Source organism: Narcine bancroftii, chromosome 9, assembly GCF_036971445.1.
Source record: "Narcine bancroftii isolate sNarBan1 chromosome 9, sNarBan1.hap1, whole genome shotgun sequence".
NCBI classification, from domain to species: Eukaryota; Metazoa; Chordata; class Chondrichthyes; order Torpediniformes; family Narcinidae; genus Narcine; species Narcine bancroftii.
The window spans coordinates 3,130,279-3,153,727 of NC_091477.1; the positions used below are offsets into that span (position 1 = coordinate 3,130,279).

The 23,449-nt window shown below is 47.8% G+C and overlaps 1 protein-coding gene across 2 annotated transcripts in view; it reads right to left on the reverse strand.

Moving 5' to 3' along the window:
- The window catches only part of LOC138743124 (H-2 class II histocompatibility antigen gamma chain-like), a 30,799-nt gene extending 14,386 nt beyond the window's left edge, over positions 1-16,413 (reverse strand). Inside the window, exons 1-5 of one of the 2 annotated variants that reach the window (XM_069897993.1) lie at positions 16,210-16,412; positions 7,585-7,763; positions 6,613-6,689; positions 5,149-5,208; positions 3,218-3,313 (exon numbers count right to left, since the gene is read on the reverse strand). In XM_069897993.1, the coding sequence (XP_069754094.1) occupies positions 3,218-3,313; positions 5,149-5,208; positions 6,613-6,689; positions 7,585-7,763; positions 16,210-16,322 (525 nt within the window). In that variant the 5' untranslated portion in view covers positions 16,323-16,412. Of the gene's footprint in view, positions 1-3,217; positions 3,314-5,148; positions 5,209-6,612; positions 6,690-7,584; positions 7,764-16,209 lie in introns of both variants that reach the window. The other variant, XM_069897994.1, reaches the window with a different exon arrangement.
- Between the last annotated feature and the right edge of the window lie 7,036 nt (positions 16,414-23,449).

Sequence of the window (23,449 nt, forward strand, 5' to 3'; positions counted from 1 at the left end):
TGGTATATACACAAGCACAGTAAGAAAGTAACTAAACTCACCAATAGCCTCCCCTGAACTTGCCTGTCCATGGGCCTGAACTACCCCCGCCACACCTCACTCCTGCCACGGGTCCAGGCTGCCCCCGCCACAGGCCCAGGCTGACCCAGCCACACCTCACCCCCGCCACAGGCCAGGCTGCCCCCGCCGCACCTCTCTCACAGCCGTGGCCCGGGCTGCCCCCGACACACCTCACTCCCGCCACAGGCCCAGGCTGCACCCGCCACACCTCACCCCCACACAGCCCAGGCTGCCACAGCCGCACCTCGCTCACAGCTGTGGCCTGGGCTGCCACTGCCACGTCAGACACTGCTGGCCGCATACCCCACCTGTTGTGACAAGCTGGACACTGGTATTTTGGAACCCCCTCCTTGCACACGGGGCAAATCTTCATGCTGCCACTGCTAGCTCCCAGAAAGCACCGCACACGTCATCCCGGCAACAGCACAGCGCCGACTCTGGCCCACAGTCACCGGCTTTGCCCATGCAGATCATCATTGCTTCCACAGAACCCAGTTTAGGAAATGTTGAGTTAAGTGAACTCCAAGGAACTTGGTGCTCTCCACTCTCCCCACTACAGAGTGGTTGATGTGTAGTGGAGGGTGGTCATTCCTGGTCCTTATGAAGTTTACGATCATTTCCTTCATCTTGTCCATGTTGAGATTCAGGTTGTTCCTCTCACACCAACTCATGAGATTTTCCTCCTTTTCTCTGTAGTGCGACTCATTGTTGTTGCTGTTGTATTATCTGCAAACGGTGACACTGATGAAGCTGGATCAGGTGATGCAGTCGTGGATCAGTAGCGTGAACAGGAGTGGACTGACCACACAGCCCTAAGGTACACCAGTGCGTGATATTCTGTTACTGACCCAAATAGACAGTGGTCGTCTTTCTGTTAGAAAATCCAAGATTCATTTAGAGAGAGGAGTGTTGAGTCCCAATGAGGTCAACTTCTCCACTAACCTCTGGGGAATGATCATATTAAACACTGAGCTGAAGTCAATGAAGAGCAGTCTGGCATACGAGGCGTCATTCTCCAGATGGGCCAGGACGGAGTGAAGTGACAGCATCGTCTGTGGAACAGTTTCTACTATAGGCAAATTGAACTGAATTCAGCATCTCTGGGAAGTGTGCTTTAATACGTTCCATCACCAGACCTCAAAGCATTTCATAATGGTGGAGGTCAGTGCCAGAGGGCAGTAGTCATTGAGGCTTGTGGTCATCACCCTCTTGGGTATTGGGATAATGATGGCTCTCTTGAACCCTACGTGAATGATGGACTGCTGCAGTGAGGTGTTGAAGATGTCCGAGGAGATCTCCATCAATTGGTCTGTTCAATCCTTTAGTACCTGACCAGGTCTGTTGTCTGGTCCCACCACCTCGTGTGGGTTCTCCTCACCTCGGTCGTGGTTATGTAGGAGGCCAGTTGATCAGGGGAACATGAAGCTTTCTTTATCATCATCCTGTTCTTCTCATCAAAAGTGCAGAGAAGGGAGGTGTTGTTTTCTTAAATTCGCAAGGTTGACGTGATCTGTAATAGTCTTCATCCCTTGGCACATGAACCTTGAGTCACTGGTGTTGCACAGCTGACTTCTGTGGATCTTCAGCGCTTACCCTTGCTTTGCCTTCCCGACAGCACAGTGGAGTTCAGCCCTGGCTCATCTTAGTGCCATCCTATCCCCTGTCCTGAAGGCAGCATCATGAGCTGAGAAGGGCCCGGACCTCTGCATCCAACTATGGTTTCCGGTTAGCCCTGGTTGTGAAGTATTTGATCTTGGTGACATCCTCGATGCACTTGCTGATGTAGCCAGTCACTGAGCTCATGTAGGTGTAGATGGCCACCTCCCGGAAACACCTCCAGTCCATGGTCTCAAAGCAGTCTTGCAGTAGCCTCCCCCCCACCTCACCCCACCTGCCACGTTCAGGGGAGGGCATTGGTCTAAGGCAGTGAATCTCAACCTTTATTTTCCACTCACATACCACCTTGTTACTAACCACTGAGCATCTATACCACAGGTAATCCGTGGTTAGTAAGGAACTACTTAAGGTGGAATGAGAGTAGAAACAAAGAAAGATTGAGAACCACTGATCTAAGGTGTGAGGGGAAAGATTCAAAGGGGGACCTGAGGGGCAACATTTTCAAACAAGGTGGAGATCTTCAGAGATTGATCGGTATATGAACAGTCAGGGAATAAAAGGTTATGGGGAGAAGGCAGGGGAGTGGAGCTGTTGGAGCATGGATCAGCTCGTGATGGAATAATGGAGTGGACAAAGGGCCAAATGGCCTACTTCTGCCCCTATAACAGTCTGATAACAGCAGGAGCCGGGAACAAAACTGTCCTTGAATCTGGAGATACGTGATCTCACACTCACGAAACAGCCACGGAAGGAGGAGCAAGAGGGCGGGTGGGATGAGTCTTTTAATATGTCAACGGGCTTTCCAAGGCAGGGGATAAGAAAGGGGTGTTTGTGGAGGAAGGGGTGTGATGGAGGGGATGGTGGGGAGGGGGTGTGTGATGGAGGGGAGGGGGTGCACCATGGCCTAAGCCACATTCACCATCCTCTGCAGTTTCCTGTGGCCTTGGACAGAACAGTTCCCGACCCATGCAGTGACACAACCTGGCAGGATGCTCTCAGCGGGGCACCTGTGGCAGCACGGTTAGCACAGCACCAATGCAGCACCAGTGAATGGGACCGGCGTCGGAATCCCGTGCTTTCTGTAAGGAGTTTGTATGTTTTCCCAGTTTCTGCGTGGATTTTCCCCGTAGGCTACGGTTTCCTCCCACCATTCCAAACATACCAGAGTTATAGATCAATTGGGTGGCATGGGCTTGTGAGCTGAAAGGGCCTGTATGTCTAAATTAAAAATTTAAATGTAATATTTGATTATCTGGGGGATGAGACGCCAGGGGAATGGAGGCGGGACAATTAAAAGGCATTTGGGCAGAGGTAGAAAGGTGCGGCAAACACAGGCAAATGGGACTAGCACAGGAGAGCACCTTGGTTAGTGTGGTTGAGCTTTCATGCTATAGGAGAACACTGAGCAGTGCTAGCAGTGTGGAAGAAGGGCCAAATGGCCTGTTGTGTACTGGTCATGACTGGATGTCAATAAAATCTCTTCAGCTGATAGGGAGGAACTTCTCTGCCCAGGGAGAGTGTTTGTTCAACCAGCACTCACCTCCCAGTCAGATACGTTCAACGACTGTTTCACCAGCTTCAGGTTGTTGGAGAGGCTGTCACCCATCTCCGGAATCTCCTCGCTTTTGTTCCCTTCCTGCAGTTGAAAAGGAAAGAGTAGAGCATCTTCAGCCTGATGTTCCAGCAAAGATCTCAACATTTCCTAATCTCCAGCCTTAATGGACAGTGAGCCACATTCTAACTCTCAATGACAAGTTCTTACTATCCCCTCCCTCGATTTCTTGGTGTTGAACATCACTGAAAATGGCCCCAAGAGTGTTGGGGTAGGGGGAAAAGGGGGGTGGTAGAATCTGGGGGGAGTTGTTGAGAAGGTCGGGAGCATGGAGCCACTGTCTGCATTAGGTTCCCACCTCCCCACCACATGTGAATCTGGTCCACCTGTAATGTTCAGATACTAGAAATCCAGTTTCAAGATTCAGGATTCCTTTTTGTCATGTAATAGTACAGAACATGTACTATTACATGAAATTGCCTTCTGCCGGCCATAATGCAGATAAAGAGTCGCCGAATGTCCGTGGATTCACCTCCCGCAGCCTCTGCAGCCGCACAGACCCCTGTCCGATCCATCGGCCGCCCGAGCTCCAGATTCCAACCTCCAACACGATCAGGAAGCCTTCATGCCCAAGGCCCCTTCGTGAGCTCTCCCTCCCCCTCAGCTCCCTCTCAAATCCCGGCTCTGATACCTGATTCCCAGGAGCCCGCCTCCAGCAGCCCGTGTGGCTCCCCCGACCACAAGTCGCCTGCAGCCTGTGTGGGTCCCACAGTCACTGATCCCCTCGCAGGTCGCTACCGAGCACAGGTGCAGCCATCTTGGGCACAGACCCCGCGGTTGCAGCATTTTAAATAAAACCCCGTCAGCTCCTTTAACAGGGCCATTTAAAGTCTGTCTGGACCAATTGACGGTAGGACCAAAGGGTGGAAGCTTTTGGAGTAGCGCTGTGTCCCTGCACTCCAGGGTCTATACCAGCAGCACTGCCATTACAATAACTCTGGCAACGCCCCCATTTGTTACGATCATCAGCCTGTTACTTTGATCCTAGCACCTGTGGTTTCCTCAGAATCTAGATAGGCCCTGGAGAGGCAGGGATGATACGAGAAATGAAGATTTCTGCTATATTTTGGTTTACATGGCAGTACACTACTCAGCCTACAGTAAAGGAATTATGTAAATGGGGGCTAGCATGTGCTCAATGGGCCTAATGACCTGTATCCATGCTGCATCTCTCAAGGGCTTCAGGCTACTCCTCCAGGTTACAAAATGGCAACTCTTTGCTTTACGGCAGGCAGAAGGCAGTTTGGTGTAATATTGCAAGTTCTGTACCATTACATGACAATAAAGGGATCTTGAACTTTGGGGCGTTTACTCACTTTGCAATGTGTGGAAACACCGTCTCCTTTGCAAGCCCAATGTACATAGCAATGATCTGCAGTCGGGGAGATTCTGCGCGAGAGGACAGTGGAAGCGGACTGCACACAGATTTCGGAGTGCAACATGGAAGTCTGCAAACGCTATGATTGCAGTAAACACATGGAGATGTTGGGTTAACAGCTGGTCTCGCACTGTCTGTGGGAGGTAGAGAGATATCACTGATGTTTCAGCCCTGAGCCCCTCCTTAAGATCTAAACAATGCCACGAGAAAGGGCTCAGGCCTGAGACGTCGGTTCTATCTCTTCACCTCCCATGGACGCTGTGAGACCAGCCGGGTTCCTCCAGCATCTCCGTGCGTTTGCGCAGATTTCCCCCGGGGATTGGAAGACATGGCAGGAAGAGGATTTGCAGGGATATGGGGGAAAAGTTGTGGGGCCGGACTCATTGGAAGGGATCTTCAAGGAGCTGTCATGTTTACATTGGGCTGAAGGGCCTCCCGTTGTGCAATGTCATTTGAAGATTCTAGTCAGTTTGAGAGTTACCTTCAACAGCAGCTGCACTTGCTGAACCAGGGTCAATGGTTTAGGAGATTTCGCTGGGACCTTTGGGAAACAAGAGGAAAGGAGGTGACATTTCTTTCTTCAGCCAAAGATACATGAACTGGGATTCCCCACTCCACGTTCAGAATGGACCACCAGCACCGGGGCTTTCGGAAGCCCGAGGATCTCAGGCAGGACAACAACTCCCACAGTTCCCCTGTTGAGATCATCCTGTCCAGATGGTATCTGCTCTGCCCAAGACCGCAAGAAACTGCAGAGGGTTGTGAATGTGGCTCAGACCCTCACACACACACCCCCCTCCCCTCCATTGACTCCATCACATACCCCCTCCCCTCCATTGTCTCCATCACATACACCCTATCCCTCCAACTCCATCACACACCACCCTCCACTCCATCAACTCCATCCACACCCCTTCCTCTCCATCAACTCCATCCACACCCCTTCCTCTCCATCAACTCCATCACACACCCCCTCCCCTTCATCGACTCCATCACACACCCCCTCCCCTCCAACTCCATCACACAACCCCTCCCCTCCATCGACACCATCACACACCCCCTCCCATCCATCGACTCCATCACACACCCCCTCCCCTCCAATGACACCATCACACACCCCCTCCCCTCCATCGACTCCATCACACACCCCCTCCCATCCATCGACTCCATCACACACCCCCTCCCCTCCAATGACACCATCACACACCCCCTCCCCTCCATCGACTCCATCACACACCCCCTCCCCTCCAACAACATCACACAGCCCCTCCCCTCCATTGACACCATCACACAACCCCCCTCCCCTCCATCGACCATCACACACCCCCTCCCCTCCCCTCCATCGACTCCATCACACACCCCCTCCCCTCCCTTCCATCGACTCCATCACACACCCCCTCCCCCCATCTCTGCTTGTGGAATGAACCCATCTCTGTCGTCGATATGGACACAACAAGAAACTTGAATTTGATACACTTCAGTCAGTTAACACATCACAGTACAGGCCTTTCAGCCCACGATGTTGTGCTGACCTGTGTAAACCTACTTCACAACAATCTTTTAAATGTCCCTTTTGTACCAGCTTCCACCACCACCCCCAGCAATGCATTCCAGGCCCCTTCCACTCTCTGTGTAAAAAAAACAAACTATCCCCGACAACTCCCCTAAACTTTGCTCCCCTCACCTTAAACAGATTTCCTCTGGTACATGCTACACTTGCCCTGGATTAAAGGTGCTGGCTGCCCATCCTGTATAAGCCCCCTCTCATCCTCCATCAGTCCAAAGAGAAAAGCTCCAGCTCTGTCAACCTTGCCTCATAAGACACGTTCTCCAATCCAAGCAACTGATAAAAGAGTTATTTCTCTGCAGCTTGAGGGCAAAAGGCCAGGAGTCGTGTGTCCACCTCACTCACTCTGACCATCATTACAAGCCCCTTCATGGTTACCTTTGGAGCTTCTGCCTCAGGGTTTATGTAGGCAACGGGCATGTTCATCATTATGGGCCTCAGGTGCATCATTGGTTCTGAAGGAGTAAGATGCAAAAGGAATTATTTTCCACAAAGCAAGGGGAGAAAAGAAGTTTGCAGGGTAACTGCGAATTCACCGATACATTGGCTAATCCCAGGCCCCGGCTGGCAAGGGGATTGTTATGAGTGCAGAGCGTGGGACGGGAGCTGCACTGGGTTGGGAGAAGCTGCAGACACACAAACTTCTGTTCCCTCCGCGGACCATGTCTACATCTCCTGCTGCCCGGGAAAGGCAGCTGACCCACGAAGGACCCGTCGCCCACACCCCCCCTCCACGGACAAGCTCTCTTCTCCCTCCTCCCATCGGGGAGAAGGCTCAAGAGGATAAAATTGTGCTCCAATAGGCTTAGTTTCTTCCACGCAGCTATCAGGTTCCTGAATGAGTTCCACAACAGTGCTCTCACCTGCCCGTGCTTGTCTTTTCCATTGTAATCCCACACCCTGTAAATTGTGCTCATTATACAGCTGTATGAATGCTCGAGCTAGCCTGTTAGCCTGCTCATAGAAGAAACCTTCTCACTGTACAAAGTAATAATGTGGCCAACTAACCAACCACTGGCACAGTGACCTGGGGAAAGCCTTTGCTCACTGCCTGTCAAAACCTTTTATAATTTGAATTCCTTCACTGAATCTCTCTGGATCCAGATAGAATACTCAACATGCTCCGAACATTCCAAGCCAGAATCACTGGGAGCCTTGCTTCATCAGAATTGGGAGTCTTTTTGGTTTCAGAAGTATGTTTCATTTTCGTTTTGATTAGATTAGGCCAGGGTTGCTTATTCCACTTCTGGTTAACGTCCAGATGTTCCATTTCAAAAATCCCCGCACCCCTGGCCTGCTGTTCCCTAGCCGTGAAGCTAAATGTTATGGAGAGGCAAAAGGTGTGCTTACTGACTGGGCCCCTGTGGGCAGAGTACTTGCTCTCAATGCGCTTCGTTGTCTTCTGGAGGTTCGTAATCTTGTCCTGTTGTTTCAGGAGGAACATGATGCTGGCCACTTGGCCAGCGATCAGCATCGCCACCAGGATGGACACGCCCGTGTAGAGGAGGCCTCGAGCCCAGCTGCGGCTCCTGAAAGACACAGCTCACTGGTAAGGAAGAGGGACACTCTGACATTCCCCAAACAGGAGCGTCTCCCAACCTGCAGTCTGCGAACCATTGATCATCCAAGGGTTTGCATGGAAGATCCTCGACGATAAGCAAAGATGTGTAATTACTGATGTAATAAATAGCAAAATAGAACATAAATGAGAAAGTCTGTAGTCGCTGGGGAAGAGTGCAACACACAAACGTGCTGGAGAAAAGGATGAGGGGGGACCTCGTGGAGACACTTCCAATGCTGAAAGGCCTGGACAGAGTCGATGTGACAAAGTTGTTTCCTGCGGTCGGGGAGTCTAGGACAAGGGGGCACAATCTCAAGATAAAAGGGCATCAAATGAAAGCAGAAATTTCTTTCATCAGAGGGTCGTGAGTCTGTGGAACTTGTTGGGTGTACATTACGCAGAGATTGACAAGTATTTGACAAGTCAGAGCATCAAGGGTTACGGGGGAGAAGGCTGGGGAGTGGGGCTCAGTGATAATATCAGCTCATGATGGGCCGATTGACCTACTTCTGTTCTTGTGATCTTGTGAATTCAGCAGATCACACTACAATGTTCCCTCTTGTCTTTAGTCATCAGTTTGACCAAAAATCTTACGTTATGCAAATTGTTGTCCTGTGACAAAGGTCTGTGCGGACTGAACACTTGTGTACATGGAAAGCTCTCTCATGGCTAATAAAACTGTACTGGCATGTTTTGTTTAACCGACTAACTAGTTAACAGAAACAGTTAGCTAAGAGATGATTTTCAATAAGTATTACGAATTACTACATTATTTTAGGTCACTAATAATCAGTGCACATTGATTTCCTTTGTGCGCTGGTGGCAAAACATGTGGGTGCGCCACACACGCTCACAGGGGTCACACAGCATCCACCGCCTCCCCGTCTCTCTCTTTCCCTCCAGCTCCCCTTCTCCTTCCCTTTCTTCTTCTATCACACTGCCACCCTCTCCAGCCAGAGAAGAATAACGGGCCTGGGAACTTCATCAGGTGTGAGAAAAAGCAATCGGGCACCTAAATATAAAAGGTGGGGGGGAGGGGGAGGAGGGAGGATGGGGAAAGAGGAGGAGACAGGCTAAAAGGTAAGTGGTCTTAAGTGTAGTGGACCGTAGAGAACATCTGGCTGGTTGCATCACTGCCTGGTATGGAGGTGCCAACTCCAGGACATGAACAAACTCCAGAGGGTTGTTAACTCGGCCTGCGACATCACGGGCACCAGACGTCACTCCATCAAGGACATCGACATGAGGCGGTGTCTTAAAAATGCAGCCTCTATCCTCAAAGACCCCCCCCCCCCCACCTAGGCCACGCCCTCTTCACTCTGCTACCCTCGGGGAAAAGGTACAGGAGCCGAAAGACGAACACTGAACTGCACAAGGACAGCTTCTTCCCCTCTGCCATCAGATTCCTGAATGATCAATGAACCACAAACACGGCCTGACTGACTTTTTCTTGCACTGTTATTTTTTAAATTTATTGTTCTAAGGTGGTTTATGTGAATATTTGAAGTGTGAAGCTGACGCAAAACAACGAATTTCATGACATGTCCTTGATAATAAATCCTGATTCTGAAAGAAGCTGAGAAGTGATTGGGGGACAGGTCTTCTCTCTGATAGAAGGAAGGGAGTGGGTGGAAAGCTGGAGGAAGGGAGACGGAGGGTTGAAAGGACAAGAGAGACACGGGGTGGGGGGGAGATTAGGCTCAATTTTAACATTTAATAAAAAATTGGACAGGTACATGCATGAGAGAGATATGGAGGGATAGACCAGGTGCAGGTCAATTGGACTGGGCAGAATAATAGTTTAACACAGACTAGAAGGGACGAAGGGCCTGTTTTTGTGCCATAGTGTTCTATGATTCTATGCGGTTAACTGAAATTGTTAATGTCATCTGGTTGTCGAACTCCATTTTGTGGAGGAACTCAGCAGGTCAAACAACATCTGTGGGTGGGAAGGGTCAGTCAACATTTCAAATTGGGACCCAGTATTGAGACTGAGAATGTTTGGGTAGCAGGGTGAATGGACAAAGGGAGCATACAAATCATGTGGGGTAAAACAGGAACTACACTGTTATCTTGCCCAGAATTTCATGTCCTTCTGACATCCGTAGAACCAACCCTGCTATAATCAGAGCAGCTCAGCTGTCTGAAACCAAAGCCCATTCCCCCTCCAGGGAGGGAAGCATCTCAGGAGACTATGAGAGGTGTTGGTGTGTGACTAGCCGAGGTTCAGGAGCACACAGAGGGCTTTACACTCTCTCTCTCTCTCTCTCTCTCTCTCTCTCCCTCTCACACCCACTCTCACTCTCTCAATCGCTCTCTCTGACACACTCTCTCCCTCTGTCTCTCTCTATCTCTCTAATTCTCTCTCCCTCTCTCTTCTCTCTTTCTTTTTACCTCTCTCTCTCTCTCCCCCCCCCCCCCCCCATTTATCTTCATCTCCATAAAGGGTCCTGACACGAATCAATGACCATCTCTCCCCATAGATGCTGCCTGACCTGCTAAGTCCCTCTAGAAGCTTATTGGATGCTCATTCTGAAGGCAGTTCTATCCAGGGATCAACATGTAGCCATGATTCAAAGTTATTGTCATATGTAGCAAATATGCAGTGATAGTTTGTTTGGCAAGCAGTCTAGTTAAACATTCCATACATAGTACAAGAAGTCAGACACAGAACAGAAGTACAGAGACAAAGAGAATGCAGCTGAGATGGAACAAAGACAGCATGACTTTACAATTGGAGTTTTTATATCTTTAAGTCAGAAGTAGGTTGGATGATATTTGGAGCATGGAGATGGCAGGTTACAAGGTTGGTCATGGACGTGGCAAATTATGATCACATTGAGGGTCAGGGCCAGGCTGAAGGGGATGTGTGGTCTCCCCATGTTCAAAATTTAATGGTTTCTACAGGATACGTGGTGGAGGCAAATTCACCCAGACGGTACAGCAGATCACAGTTCACACCAGTGCAGCACACTCAGCGAGTGTGAACATCGCTTGGAAGTACAAAACATGAGGCTTCATTGATGCATAGGTTCTGGGCTTGCCCTAGTTTAAAACATTTTTGGAAAAACATCTTTCAAACTTGATCAGTTATTTTTAAGGTCAAATTAGAGCCATGGCCCCTCAAATACTTTATTTGGTTTTCCTCCAGAATAGGAAATATTCTCCACTTCATCTCAAAGTGAATCTTAGCTTTTACCTCTCTGGTAAATGGACAATGAAATGGAAAGACAGTGATCACCTACTCATGCTCAGTGGCTGTGGGATATCGTGTCTTCCCTCAGTTTATAAAAAAAATCAGAATATTAAAAATGAAAAGTTTCATTTTCATAAGACATGAAATTACTATTCATAATATAAAGAATGAAGGGGGTTGGATGCTCCAGAGACATGCTGACTGGTTTCTGAAGTCGTCATTCGATTCTTATGTGAATTATTTATATAAATTAACCATGTTTAGAGGGAGGGGTTTAATTAAATGACTTTTTTTTCTCTTCATTTCTTTTTTTACATTAGAGACATAAAAAATAAATGTGAGTTTAGTTGAGAATTGTAAACTTTGATCATATTACAGAAAGTAAAGTTAATATCTGAGAAGTACAAATCCTCTTTTGTTTTATTTATAACCTAACTTAAAAGAAAGTTTGTTTTTGGCTCAGGTTTTTATTTACTTTCCCCCTTTTTGGGGTTTGTCCCTTTTCTTTTCAATATTACCGTTGATATATTATGAAGAAAGTGTCAAATGTTAACTCAATCTAATCCTAGATTTAATGTTTTGGATAAGATTTAGAAATGAATGATGATCATGTTTTAGATTTACAATTAACGTATGTTCTGTACAAAATATGTTTTAGGCCATTTAGTAGATTATTATGTGTAAAGTTTTTTATTAAATTCAATAAAATATTTTAAAAAGAAAGGAAGTAGGAGATGGTGGAGAGGCCGAATTTCTTTACTGCTGTTATCAGATTCTTGAATGGACTCCTCACTGTGTTTTTCACCACGCCCCGCATTGTGCCTTTGTAGCACCACACCCTGCAATCTGACTCACTATGACCACAAGAACATAGGACATCAGAGTAGAGATAGGCCATTGATTCTGCCCCCTTCCCCATTTAATCATGAGCTGATCCATTCTCCCACTCAGCCCCACTGCCCAACCTTCTCCCCATAACCTTTGATGCCCTGGCTTATCAAGAACTTGTCAATCACTGCCTTAAATACACCCAATGAACTGGCCTCCACCACTGCCTGTGGCAACATGTTCCACAGATTCAACACCAAACCCTGCACTTAAGTATAGGTTGACCTATCTGGATAGCACACAGAACAAAGATTTCCACTGTATCTTGGTATACATGACAATAAATAATTCTGTGTGTGTGTGTGTGTGTGTGTGTGTGTGTGTGTGTGTGTGTGTGTGCGTGCGTGCGTGCGTGCGTGCGTGTGCATCTATATGCTTGCACACAGGTATACATGCCCTACATTTTGCATGGGGGCATTTTTAACATTTTTCACATCCTACAGACCTCCTTGATGGTCATTTTCAACCCCCCCCTCTCCTGCCTTCACCCCATATCCCTTGATTCCCCTCCTGATCAAGAATCTATCCTCCTCCTTCTTAAATATTCCTGATGTCCTGGCCTCCACAGGTCCACGGCAACAAACTCCACCCCCCCCCCCCCCCCACTGGGTGAAGAAACTCCTCCTCATTTGTGTTCTGAAAGAGTTGCACAAGGAAGTCTGCAGACCTTGGGGTCAAGCCCAAGAACAAGCGTGCTGGTGGAACTCAGCAGGTCACGCAGCTCCCCTTGGACACGAAGGAGCACCGACACTTTGGGTCAGGATGAAAGGGTAATGGAAGTGGTAATAATAAGCACATGATGGCAGGACCAAAGTGAGAAAGTTTCGGGCAGAAGGACGTTTTTGTTCCCTCTGCACCCAGACTCTCCCGCCAGGAAACAATCCTCTCCACACCCACTGGACCCGGTCCATGTCGACCCAAACTGCTTGTAAAACAAACTTTACCACTGCATCTTGGCGCTTGTAACAATAAAATGAGAGCTTGTATTGTTCTTTTTATAATTTTTAATTTGATACTTCACCATGAACCATGTCAATAAAAATATATACAAATATTCCGCATTAAAATATACAGTGACATTTTCATTTCCCCCCCTTCCTCCCACCCTCCCCACCCCAATAACTCAAAGGATTGAAAGAGAGAAAGAAGAAAAGTAAACAATAAAAGAACACACAAGAAAAAGAAATCGTGTCGTCCAAAATTCCATATTTAAATGTTTTTGTACTTGTACCTTATGACTTTAAGAGACGGAGGCCGAAATTTGCAGGTCCCAAATTTGTTCAAATAAAGCATATTTGTCTTTTAGATTGTAGGTAATTTTTTTCTAATGGAACATACTTGTTCATTTCGATGGACCATTGTTGTATTTTTAAGGTTGTTTCCATTTTCCAAGTTATCATTATGCACTTTTTTTGCTGCTGAGAGCGCAATCATTAATAAATCTTTTTTGAATCCTGTCTAATTTTAGGCCTAATTCTTTGTCTTTATGTAGTTTAACAGGAAGATTTCTGGATCTTTTGGTATCTTATTTTTTGTAATTCTATTTAATATTAGGTTTAAATCCTCCCAAAACTTTTCACTTTTGCACATGTCCAAATTACATGTAATGTTGTTCCAATTTCTTGTTTACAGAGGAAGCATTTGTCTGATATTGTTGGATTCCATTCTTTTAAATTTTGAGATGTAACATATAATCTATGTAGCCAATTGCATTGTCTCGTACGAAACAGAGGATTTATTGTAGTTCTCATGGTCCCTGCACATAATTCCTTCCATGTTTCATTCTTTATTTGTATATTTAATTAGTTTTCTCAACCTTGTTTGGGTTTATATATTGCTTCGTCATTTTCCTTGCATTGCAATTTGCTACACATGTTTGTAATAATTTTTTTTTACTATTGCAGTCTCTGTAATTAAGTATTTATAGCAGCTACTCTCAGGTAATCTTAGACTAGTTCCCAACTTTTCTTTTAAATAAGTTTTCAACTGATAGTATGAAAATATTGTACCATGTGATATTCTGTATTTATTTTTTAACTGCTCAAATGGATCGGAGAGGATTGACCGTAGGTCAGTGGGGGTAGGTGGGAGTAAGTGTGCGGGATGGACTGGAAGGGCCAAATTGGCTGGTTTCTATGCTGTATATGGTTATATGTGGTTATGGTTAAATCTACTACACATAAGGTGATGTCCCTTAGTTCGAGTCTCTCCCACCGATGGAAACAACTCACCTACCTCTATCATATCTACGCCTTTCCTAATTTTATGTTTCTATAAGACACTGGATAGGATAGAAATGAACATAACAATGTACAGTGATGGAAATGTATGGATACAAAACTAAGGGTGGGAAGAGACTTTGAACAATTTTCCTTTTGTAAATAATTTATGGTGAATAAAGTCTATTTTGGGGTAAAAAAAAAGAACCTGACAATGAGGGAATGGAGACTAAACCAGACCCTTGAATCCATGTAGCTGTTGACCATCCCTTTCTCTCCAAGATGCTGAGTTCCTCCAGCAGTCTGCACTTTGCTCTACAATATTGTCATCACAGGGTGTTTAAACATAGATTTGTATCAGTTCACCGCACTCAATGTTTGCCAGGTTTAAACTTCCCATTTCATATCTGCAAAACGTTTACAATTTTAATAGACAAGATCATGAGATATAAGTACAGAAGTAGGCCAATCGGCCCATCGGGTCTGCCCTACCATTTCATCATGAGCTGATCAACACCACTCCCCGGCCGGCCTCTCCTCTTAACCCTTGATGCCCTGACTAATCTCTGCCTTAAATACACCCCATGGCCTCACTTCCACGGCTGCCTCCACAGACTCACGACCCCCTGACGAAAGAAATTTCTCCGTGTCTGTTTTAAATTGAAGCTGTTTTTAAAAAAATATATTCTAATTTGATTTTTCAATCTTAAACAGGAGAGTACATCATTGGTTGTTACAGACCACGTCATTTTTATCCTGTGATTTACTTATATATGACGTCTCTTCATCTCCCATTCCCACCCCCCCAACCCTCCCCCCAAGAAAAGAAAGATAGACATGATATAAAACAGAAAAGTTAGAAAAGGAGAAGAACAAAGAGAAGAAATGAGAGGTTGAATGTGGTGCCACCATTTCCCACATGCGTCCATGGAGACCATGGATGGATGACCGTTTGTCCTGAAGTTGTGCCCTCTTGTCCTAGACTCCCCGACCATGGGAAACACCCTTGCCTCATCTTCTCCATCCAGGCCTTTCAGCATCATGTCTCTACGAGTTCTCACTCATCCTTCTGCACCCCGAGTCCAGTCCAAGAGTCGGCAATCATTCCTCATATGCTAATCCTTTCATTCCTGGTATCATTCTAGTAAATCTCCTCTGAACTCTCTCCAACACCATCACATCTTTCCTCAAATACGGTGCCCAAAACTGTACCCAGTTCTCCAAATGCGGTCTCACCGGTACCCTATATCCCTGCTCTTCTGTGCTATTTTAGAAATGAATGCCAGCATTGTATTCGCCTTTCTCACTGCGAATGCAGTGTCCCTAACCCCTTGAATGCAAGGCACAAGATTGCAGGCACCAATGAACAGAGCATTTGCCTTCTGCAAACTCTCTCCATCAACAGATACATCAACAAGCATTTACAAAGATTACTTTAGATGGGTAGTGGGATATTCTAAAACAGAAATGCCGGAAACACACTTCAGGTGAGGCATCGCCTTTGGGGAGAGAAGAAGTTAAAGGTTTGGTGAGGTCCGGGAGGAACTCAGCATCTGTGGAGAGAGACACTGCTGATGTTTCATGACGAAGACCCTTCAAGGATGACGAGTGAACAGTCTCAGGGGTGAAACTGAGAAACACCAGAATTGTGGATGCTCGAGGGAACAACATACACCTGGAGAAGGGATTCGGTATCAAGACTCGATAAGGAGCTCTGACCTGACCTGCAGGCTGACCACCTCTCTCCACAGACACTGTTTGACCTCCTGAGTATTTTCTGCTTTTGTTTTAGATTTCCAGCGTCTGCAGGGTTTGTGAGGGTCAGATGGAGGTCTTGGATCTCCCACACTCCTTTATGGTACATCTCAACTGTGGGATCTGTGTCCTGCCCTGGGTAAAGAGAGGGGCCAGTCTTCTTGAGGTCAGCACCTCACCTCTGAAATATTCTCCCTCCTCCCCCTCACTGCGAACCCCTCTCCAGATAATCTGCAGCGAGCAGGCTCCGCAGGCTCTTTCCTCAGCTGTGATAACCAGGTGAACCAGTCCATTTGCCTGGAGCCCGTGACACAGGGAAGCTGAACCTACAGCGGACGGCGTGGCTCGGATCTTACCTCGGGCCGGGGGCAGGGTTCGAGGGAACCCCCCTGACCTCCACAGCAACATTGCTGGCAACATCCTGCTGTGAGTTACTCAGCAGAGCGTCTTGTTGGTGGTCCATGGACATGATGCCCTCTGCGTGGAGTAGCAAGGCGCAGCTGGCTGCAGAGACCAGTGTGCACACTACCACCTAGATACTAACGTAATCTTAAACTCTCCAAACTAGGAAGTTGGCTCCTGGCTTGCTTGGAAAGTCCCTACCATACTTAACCACACAGAGTCCACCCTCGAATATAAGCTGCCAGATTGTTCTCAGGATTACACAGCACAGGCCCTTCAGCCCAATGTCCATGCTGACCCATATGTTAATCTACTCCAATCGCCTTTACCTGCATTTGGCTCTAAGCATAGGTGCAGGTGAAGGCCATTCAGCCCTTCGAGCCTGCACCACCATTCTCCCTCAGTGCCTTTTTCCTGCAGTGACTTCCGATAATTTGATTCCCTTAAAGCTCACAAATAGAATAACAGAACATTATATCATAAATAAACAGGACCTTCGGCCCTTCTAAATCAGTGCCAAACCATTTTTTTGGCTGAGTACCACTACCTGCACCCAGTCCATATCCCTTCATCCATTTTCCTGCCCAAATCCTTCTTAAATGTTAAATTTGAACCCACATTCACTACCTCAGCTGGCAGCTCGTTCCACGCCCCCACCACTCTCTGTGTCAAGAAGTTCCCCATGAACTTTTCCCCTTTTATCCTTAACCCTTGTCTTCTGGTTTGTATCTCACCCACCCTCAGTGGAAAAAGCCAGTCTCCATTTACTGTCTCTACCCCCCCACTCATAATTTTAAATTCCTCTATCAAATCTCCCCTCATTCTTCTACGCTCCAGGGAATACAGTCCTAACCTGTTTAACCTTTCCCTGTGACTCAGTTCCTGAAGCACGGGCAACAACCTAGTAAATCATGGTCGATGTTTTGTTCCTCTGAACCCCATTCTCCTGCCTTCTCCCCATAACCCCTGATGACCTCATTAACTGAAAAATCTACCTTCCTCCACTTTAATTCTAACCAGTGATGTGGCTTCCACAGGCACCTGTGGCAATGAACCCCAGAGATTCACCACCCCGTGGATGAAGAAACTTCTTATCTCTGCTCTAAAGGGCCATCCTGAGGCTGTGCCCTCTGGTCTTTGACTCTCCCACCATTGGAAACATCTTCTCCACGTCCACTCATTTCAGCCCTTTCAATATTCAGAAGGTTTCAATGGGATTCCCCCTCCCCACAACCACCTCAACCTTCTAAACTCCAGCAAGTAAGGTTTACAGAGCCAGAGCGACAAAGGACAAGAGAAGACTTCATGAAGTGTGTAAGATTATGAGGGGCTTAGATGGAGTGGACAGCCATCAGCTGTCTCTCAGGGCAACAATAGCAAATAGCAGAGGACGTCTGTTTAAGGAGAGGGGAGGATAGTTTAGGGGAGACGTCAGGGGTAAGTTTTTAACACGGAGAGTGGCGGGGGCCTGGAATGCATGGCTGGGGGTGGTGATGGAGGCTGGAACAATAGAGACATTTATAAAACTCTTTGACAGGCACATGGATGGAAGAAAAATACAGGGCTGTGGGTGTGAGGGAGAGAAGGGTTAGAATGTTGTGGTGCAGGTTTACATGGGTCAGCACAGCACCGTGGGCTGAAGAGCCTGTGCTGTGCTGGAATGTTCTGTGAGTACAGGCCCAGAACCATCAAACAATCCTCATAACCAGGAGCTAATCCTGCAAATACCTTCTGTTTCCTATTGCTGATCCAGTTTACCAAGTTGACCGAGATCCCAAAACCCCTAACCTTTTGGGTCGAGGACCAGTGTGGGACCTTGTCAAAGGTTGGTCCCATGTAAACCAGTTCTCGTCGATACACCGCTGCTTCCTCCATGGTTCGCAAGGGTGAAGTCTGCTGTGAGAGCTGTGGTGAGTCTGCGGGACACGCACAAACGCAGCTAATCACCTCTTCATTACAGCCTTGGATAGTCCTTCAAAACTGTGTCTCATCTGCAGACCTTTGCCTAGCAACCACTGAGTCACCGGTCACAGCCAATGGCTGCCGCTTGCCCATGGCCCTTGTCTCAGCCATTGCAGAAGTAAAACCATTCAACCAAGCCCCTGTAGGCTGTCAGCCTTGGCTCGGTTCCAGTACTCGGTTCTCCTCAGTTCGAACGGCTGCAAGCACAGGATAGGACCGTGGGTTTATTGGAATCGTGGGGAGAACCACAGAACATTAGAGCACAGAAAAGAACTGTGGCCCTTCTAGTCTGTGCTGAACTATTATCCTGCCTCGTCCCACTGACCTGCACTGAGTCCATACCCCTCCATACCCCTCCCATCCAAGTACCTGTCCAAATTCTTCTTAAATGTTAACATTGAGCCCGTATTCACCATCACAGCTGGCAGCTCGTCCCACGCCCCCACCCCTCAGCAGATTAAATGTTGTCCTTTATATAGCCAACATTTTGGGCTTGAGTCCTTTATCAAGGTATGGCGTAGATAGGTCAGCACAACATTGTGGGCTGAAGGGCCGGTACTGAGTTTACATTCCATAAAGGGAGCCGCCATTCTAAACCTTTATTTGGGTATGGCCCCCACTTGGGAACTGGAAAGGCAGGTCGGTGGAGATGAGCCCATCATCAGATCACCCATGACCACATTGAATGGTAGAGCAGGCTTGACGGGCCGAATGGCTTCCACCTGCATTTATTTCTTGGGTTCCCTGTGAAGCAGCTAGAATTTAGTTTCTTCCGTCCTTCTCTCCTACCGACTAAAAAAAATTTAATGATTTCAGCCTGTGACACCCCCACCCCGCACACCCCCTCCCCTCACACACAGCACGGTTGGTGTAGCGGTTAACCTCACGCCTTTACAGTGCCAGCGATCAGGACCAGGGTTTGAATCCCGCCCTGTCTGTAAGGAGTGTGTACATTCTCCCTGAGACTGCGTGGGTTTTCCCCAGGGGCTCCGGTTTCCTCCCAGTGTTCAAAATGTACAGGGTGTGTAGGTTAATGGGGTGTGATTTGGGCAGCATGGGCTTGTGGGGCGGAATGGCCTGTTACCATGTTGTGTGTCCAAATTTAAAAAAATAAATTTAAATGTGGTGTGGCCCCCGTTGAGAATGGCTGGTTTATAAGTATAGGGGCTGCATGCAGACAGATGGGACTAGTATGGCCAGTACGGTGAGTCTGGGCCAAAGGGCCTGTTCCCGTGCTATCAGTATCTGGGACAAACGCTGTGAAAACAGGATACGGATGGAATCAAAGCCCAGAGTCAGCATCTTCCTGCAGTGAAAACAGAACATGGATCCCAACCCAGCTTTCACATCCACAAGATGTCCCAGTGTGGTCTGTAACATGGTCCACGTGCTTCAGGGGGAAGGGGCTCATTTCCGAGTCAGTGCAGAGAATGCTGCAACAACAATTTGCATTCATATAGCGCTTTCATCCAGTAAAGGAGAATGGATTAAAGGTGCGGCTTGTATACGAAGGAGAGGCCAAGAGGGCGATGGACCCTCAGTCACTGACAATGTTGACAGACTGATAGATTATGTGGACAGTCAGGCCATCAAGGGGCATGGGGTGAGTGTAGGAAAGTGGTGTGAAGATGGATCAAATGTTCACAGATGGGACTTGAGAGGCTGAATGGCCCCCACTTGTTTCTACTTCCTCGAACTTTCCATTCTGTGTAGTGAGTTGCAGTGTGGGCGACTTGAAACTGCCCAGGGGAAGGACAGGCTTGGTTTCCTTCCCCAATTCTACAAAGCACAACCAAAGATTCTACCCAACAACTGATGAATCACACAACAGCCAATCAGGACTCCAAACAGGCAATCAGGGCTCCAAACAGGCAATCAGGGCTCCAAACAGCCAATCAGGACTCCAAACAGGCAATCAGGGCTCCAAACAGTCAATCAGGGCTCCAACAGGCAATCAGGGCTCCAAGCAGCCAATCAGGGCTCCAAACAGCCAATCAGGGCTCCAAACAGCCAATCAGGGCTCCATTGGTTTGCAGTCAGTGCAACACTGTTACAGCACCAGTGACCAGGGTCTGAATCTAGTGCTGTCAGGGAGGAGTTTGTATGTTCTCCCGTGTCTGCGAGGGTTTTCCCTGGGGACTCCAGTTTCCTCCCTCCGTTCAAAATGTACCTGGATTGTAGGTCAATAGGGTGTAATTGAGCAGCACAAGCTCATGGGCTGGAAGGGCCTGTTACCGCACTGTGGGTCTAAATTAAATATCAAACTGCAGAAAACTTCTTTCCCCTCACACTCTCTCCCATCTCCACTCTTCTCAGGACTCCTCCCCATGAAAACATGGATGAACATCTGCTCTCCATAATCTATGGACCCAAACACTCCTTCCAAGCAATTAGATCTCACAGAGTCGTGCAGCACAGAACAGGCCCTTTGGCCCAACACATTCATGCCAACCCACTGATATTCTGGGCTAGTCCCATTTGCCTCCATTTGATCTATATCCTTAGAACATAGAACATTCCAGCGCAGTACAGGCTCTTTAGCCCATGACATTGTGCCTTCCTCTATGAACTATAGAACACTACAGCACAGAAAACAGGACATACAGCCCTTCTAGTCTGTGCCAAAACATCATTCTGCTATTTCCACTGGTCTGCACCAATTCCATAACCTACTCAACAATCTAACCCTTCCCTCCCTCACACCCATAACCCTCTATTTTCCTTGCATCCATGTACCTGTCCATACGTGTTTTAAATGTCTCTATTGTACCAGCCTTCAGTACCCATGGCAAGGCATTCAAGGTACCCACCATACAAACTGTGTAAAAAACATACCCCTGATATCTCCCCAAACTTCCCTTCCTTCACTTTGTAGATATGCCCTCTGGTGTTTGCTACTCCCACCCTGGGAGAAAGGAGATGGCTGTTCACCCTATCTCCTCTCAGAATCTTGTAAACCTCTTCTAAACCCTTCCTGTCTGTATGTCTGACCAAATGTCATTTGAATGTCTTAATTGTTCCCACTTCTAGTTTCCTCTGGCAATTCATTCCAGATATGGACCACCCTCTGTGTGAAAAGGTTACCCCCGGCCCCTCTTAAATCTCTCCCCTCTCACCTTCAACCCGTGACCCTCTCGTTATAGAACCATCTACCATGGGGACTGATGGTGCTGGCCCTCCCACAATGGAATGCTCTCCCATCCACCACCTTCATGGTGCACTCTCTGCGCACCACACGAGGCCAGTTTATAGAATCTTTTCTTAATTTTCCGAAACCTAAACTCAACCAAGACCCTCTGCCCAGCAACTGGTGAGTCATACAGCAGCCAATCAGGCTTTAGTGTTGGAGTTCAAAGTCCAATGAATGGAAGTTCAAGTTTATTGTCATTTGATTTGACAACGAAACAGGTTTTCCAGTCTTCAGTGTTAACATGCAGACACACAGCCAGATGAACTATACATAGGCAGGACAAGTATTCATCTATGCAAATAAATATTGCTTCATGAATATGAGAGTCTGGGAGGGTCAGTGTGAACAATTCCTTTGGTCGTTCAGCGTTCTCACTGCCCATGGGTAGAAGCTGCTCCTCAGCCTGGTGGTGCTGGCGCTGATACTCCTGGATCTCTTCCCCGACGAGAGCAGCTGAAAGATGCTGTGTGAGGGGTGGAAGGGGTCCTCAATGATTTTGTGCACCCCCTTCAGACAACGATCCAGGTCGATCACGTTGATGGAGAAGAGAGAGACTTTCACGTCAACGGGGTTGGGGAGGGAGACTCCAGTGATCCACTCAGTGATCCACTGTTAAGGTCCTGAGATTGACCTCTGATCCAGTGTCAGGCTCCGAATCATGGGTCCTCTACCGGCATCACCTACGGCTCCTAGAACGCTTCCACCAGCGTTGTCTCCGCTCCATCCTCAACATTCATTGGAGCGACTTCATCCCAAACATCGAAGTACTCGAGATGGCAGAGGCCAACAGCATCGAATCCACGCTGCTGAAGATCCAACTGCGCTGGGTAGGTCACGTCTCCAGAATGGAGGACCATCGCCTTCCCAAGATCGTGTTATATGGCGAGCTCTCCACTGGCCACTGAGACAGAGGTGCACCAAAGAAGAGGTACAAGGACTGCCTAAAGAAATCTCTTGGTGCCTGCCACATTGACCACCGCCAGTGGGCTGATATCGCCTCAAACCGTGCATCTTGGCGCCTCACAGTTTGGCGGGCAGCAACCTCCTTTGAAGAAGACCGCAGAACCCACCTCACTGACAAAAGGCAAAGGAGGAAAAACCCAACGCCCAACCCCAACCCACCAATTTTCCCCTGCAACCGCTGCAACCGTGTCTGCCTGTCCCGCATCGGACTTGTCAGCCACAAACGAGCCTGCAGCTGACGTGGACTTTTACCCCCTCCATAAATCTTCGTCCGCGAAGCCAAGCCAAAGAAGAAGAAGGCGCAATAGTGTTAGTGTCAGCAACCAGGGTTCGAATCCCGCGCTGTCTGCAAGGAGTTTGTACTTTCTCCCCGTGGGTTTTCAACAGTTCTGGTGTACTCCCACCCTTCAAAACTAACGGGGTTGTAGGTTAATTGTGGGGTGGGGCCAAAGGCTTGTGGGGTAGAAGTTACCGGGCGGTATGTCTGAATTTAAATTTAAAACAATTTGCATTGCAGTGAAGCTGCTTCTCCCAGAGATTAGTGAATGTGGAATTCTCTAGAAAAGGATGCAGCCCTCGTGAAATATTTTTAACAGATTTTTGCTTGGCGGGAATTGGGGAAAAGGCAGGTAGGTGGGGGGTATGTCTACGGGCAGAACCACCCTGATCTTATTTGAAGGAATGTTAGAGCAGGTTGGATGGCAGACTCTTGTTTATAGACGAAAGGGGAACCATGGATGTTCCACCCAAGGCTTAGAAAATAGTGTGGCTTGATTTTGGGGAAGATGGTGAACTGCAGATGGAATGTGAGTCAACATTTAGAAGCTGGAGGAACTCAGCAGGTGAGGCAGGTGTCATGGTGGGAAATGGTTGTTTATCACAAAATATACCCGTATATATTCATGGTCGATACCGTGTAATAATCGACTTTCCCCCATATTTTTGGCCCCAACTGCTCTCCCATTTGAGCTCCCAATTCCCTGACAGTGGGCTCTCACTCTGCTGCCTGCCCACTCTCAAAGCCCCGAACGTGGACTTACCATCAAGTCCCGGCTATCCAAGCACCTGATGTCTTGAAC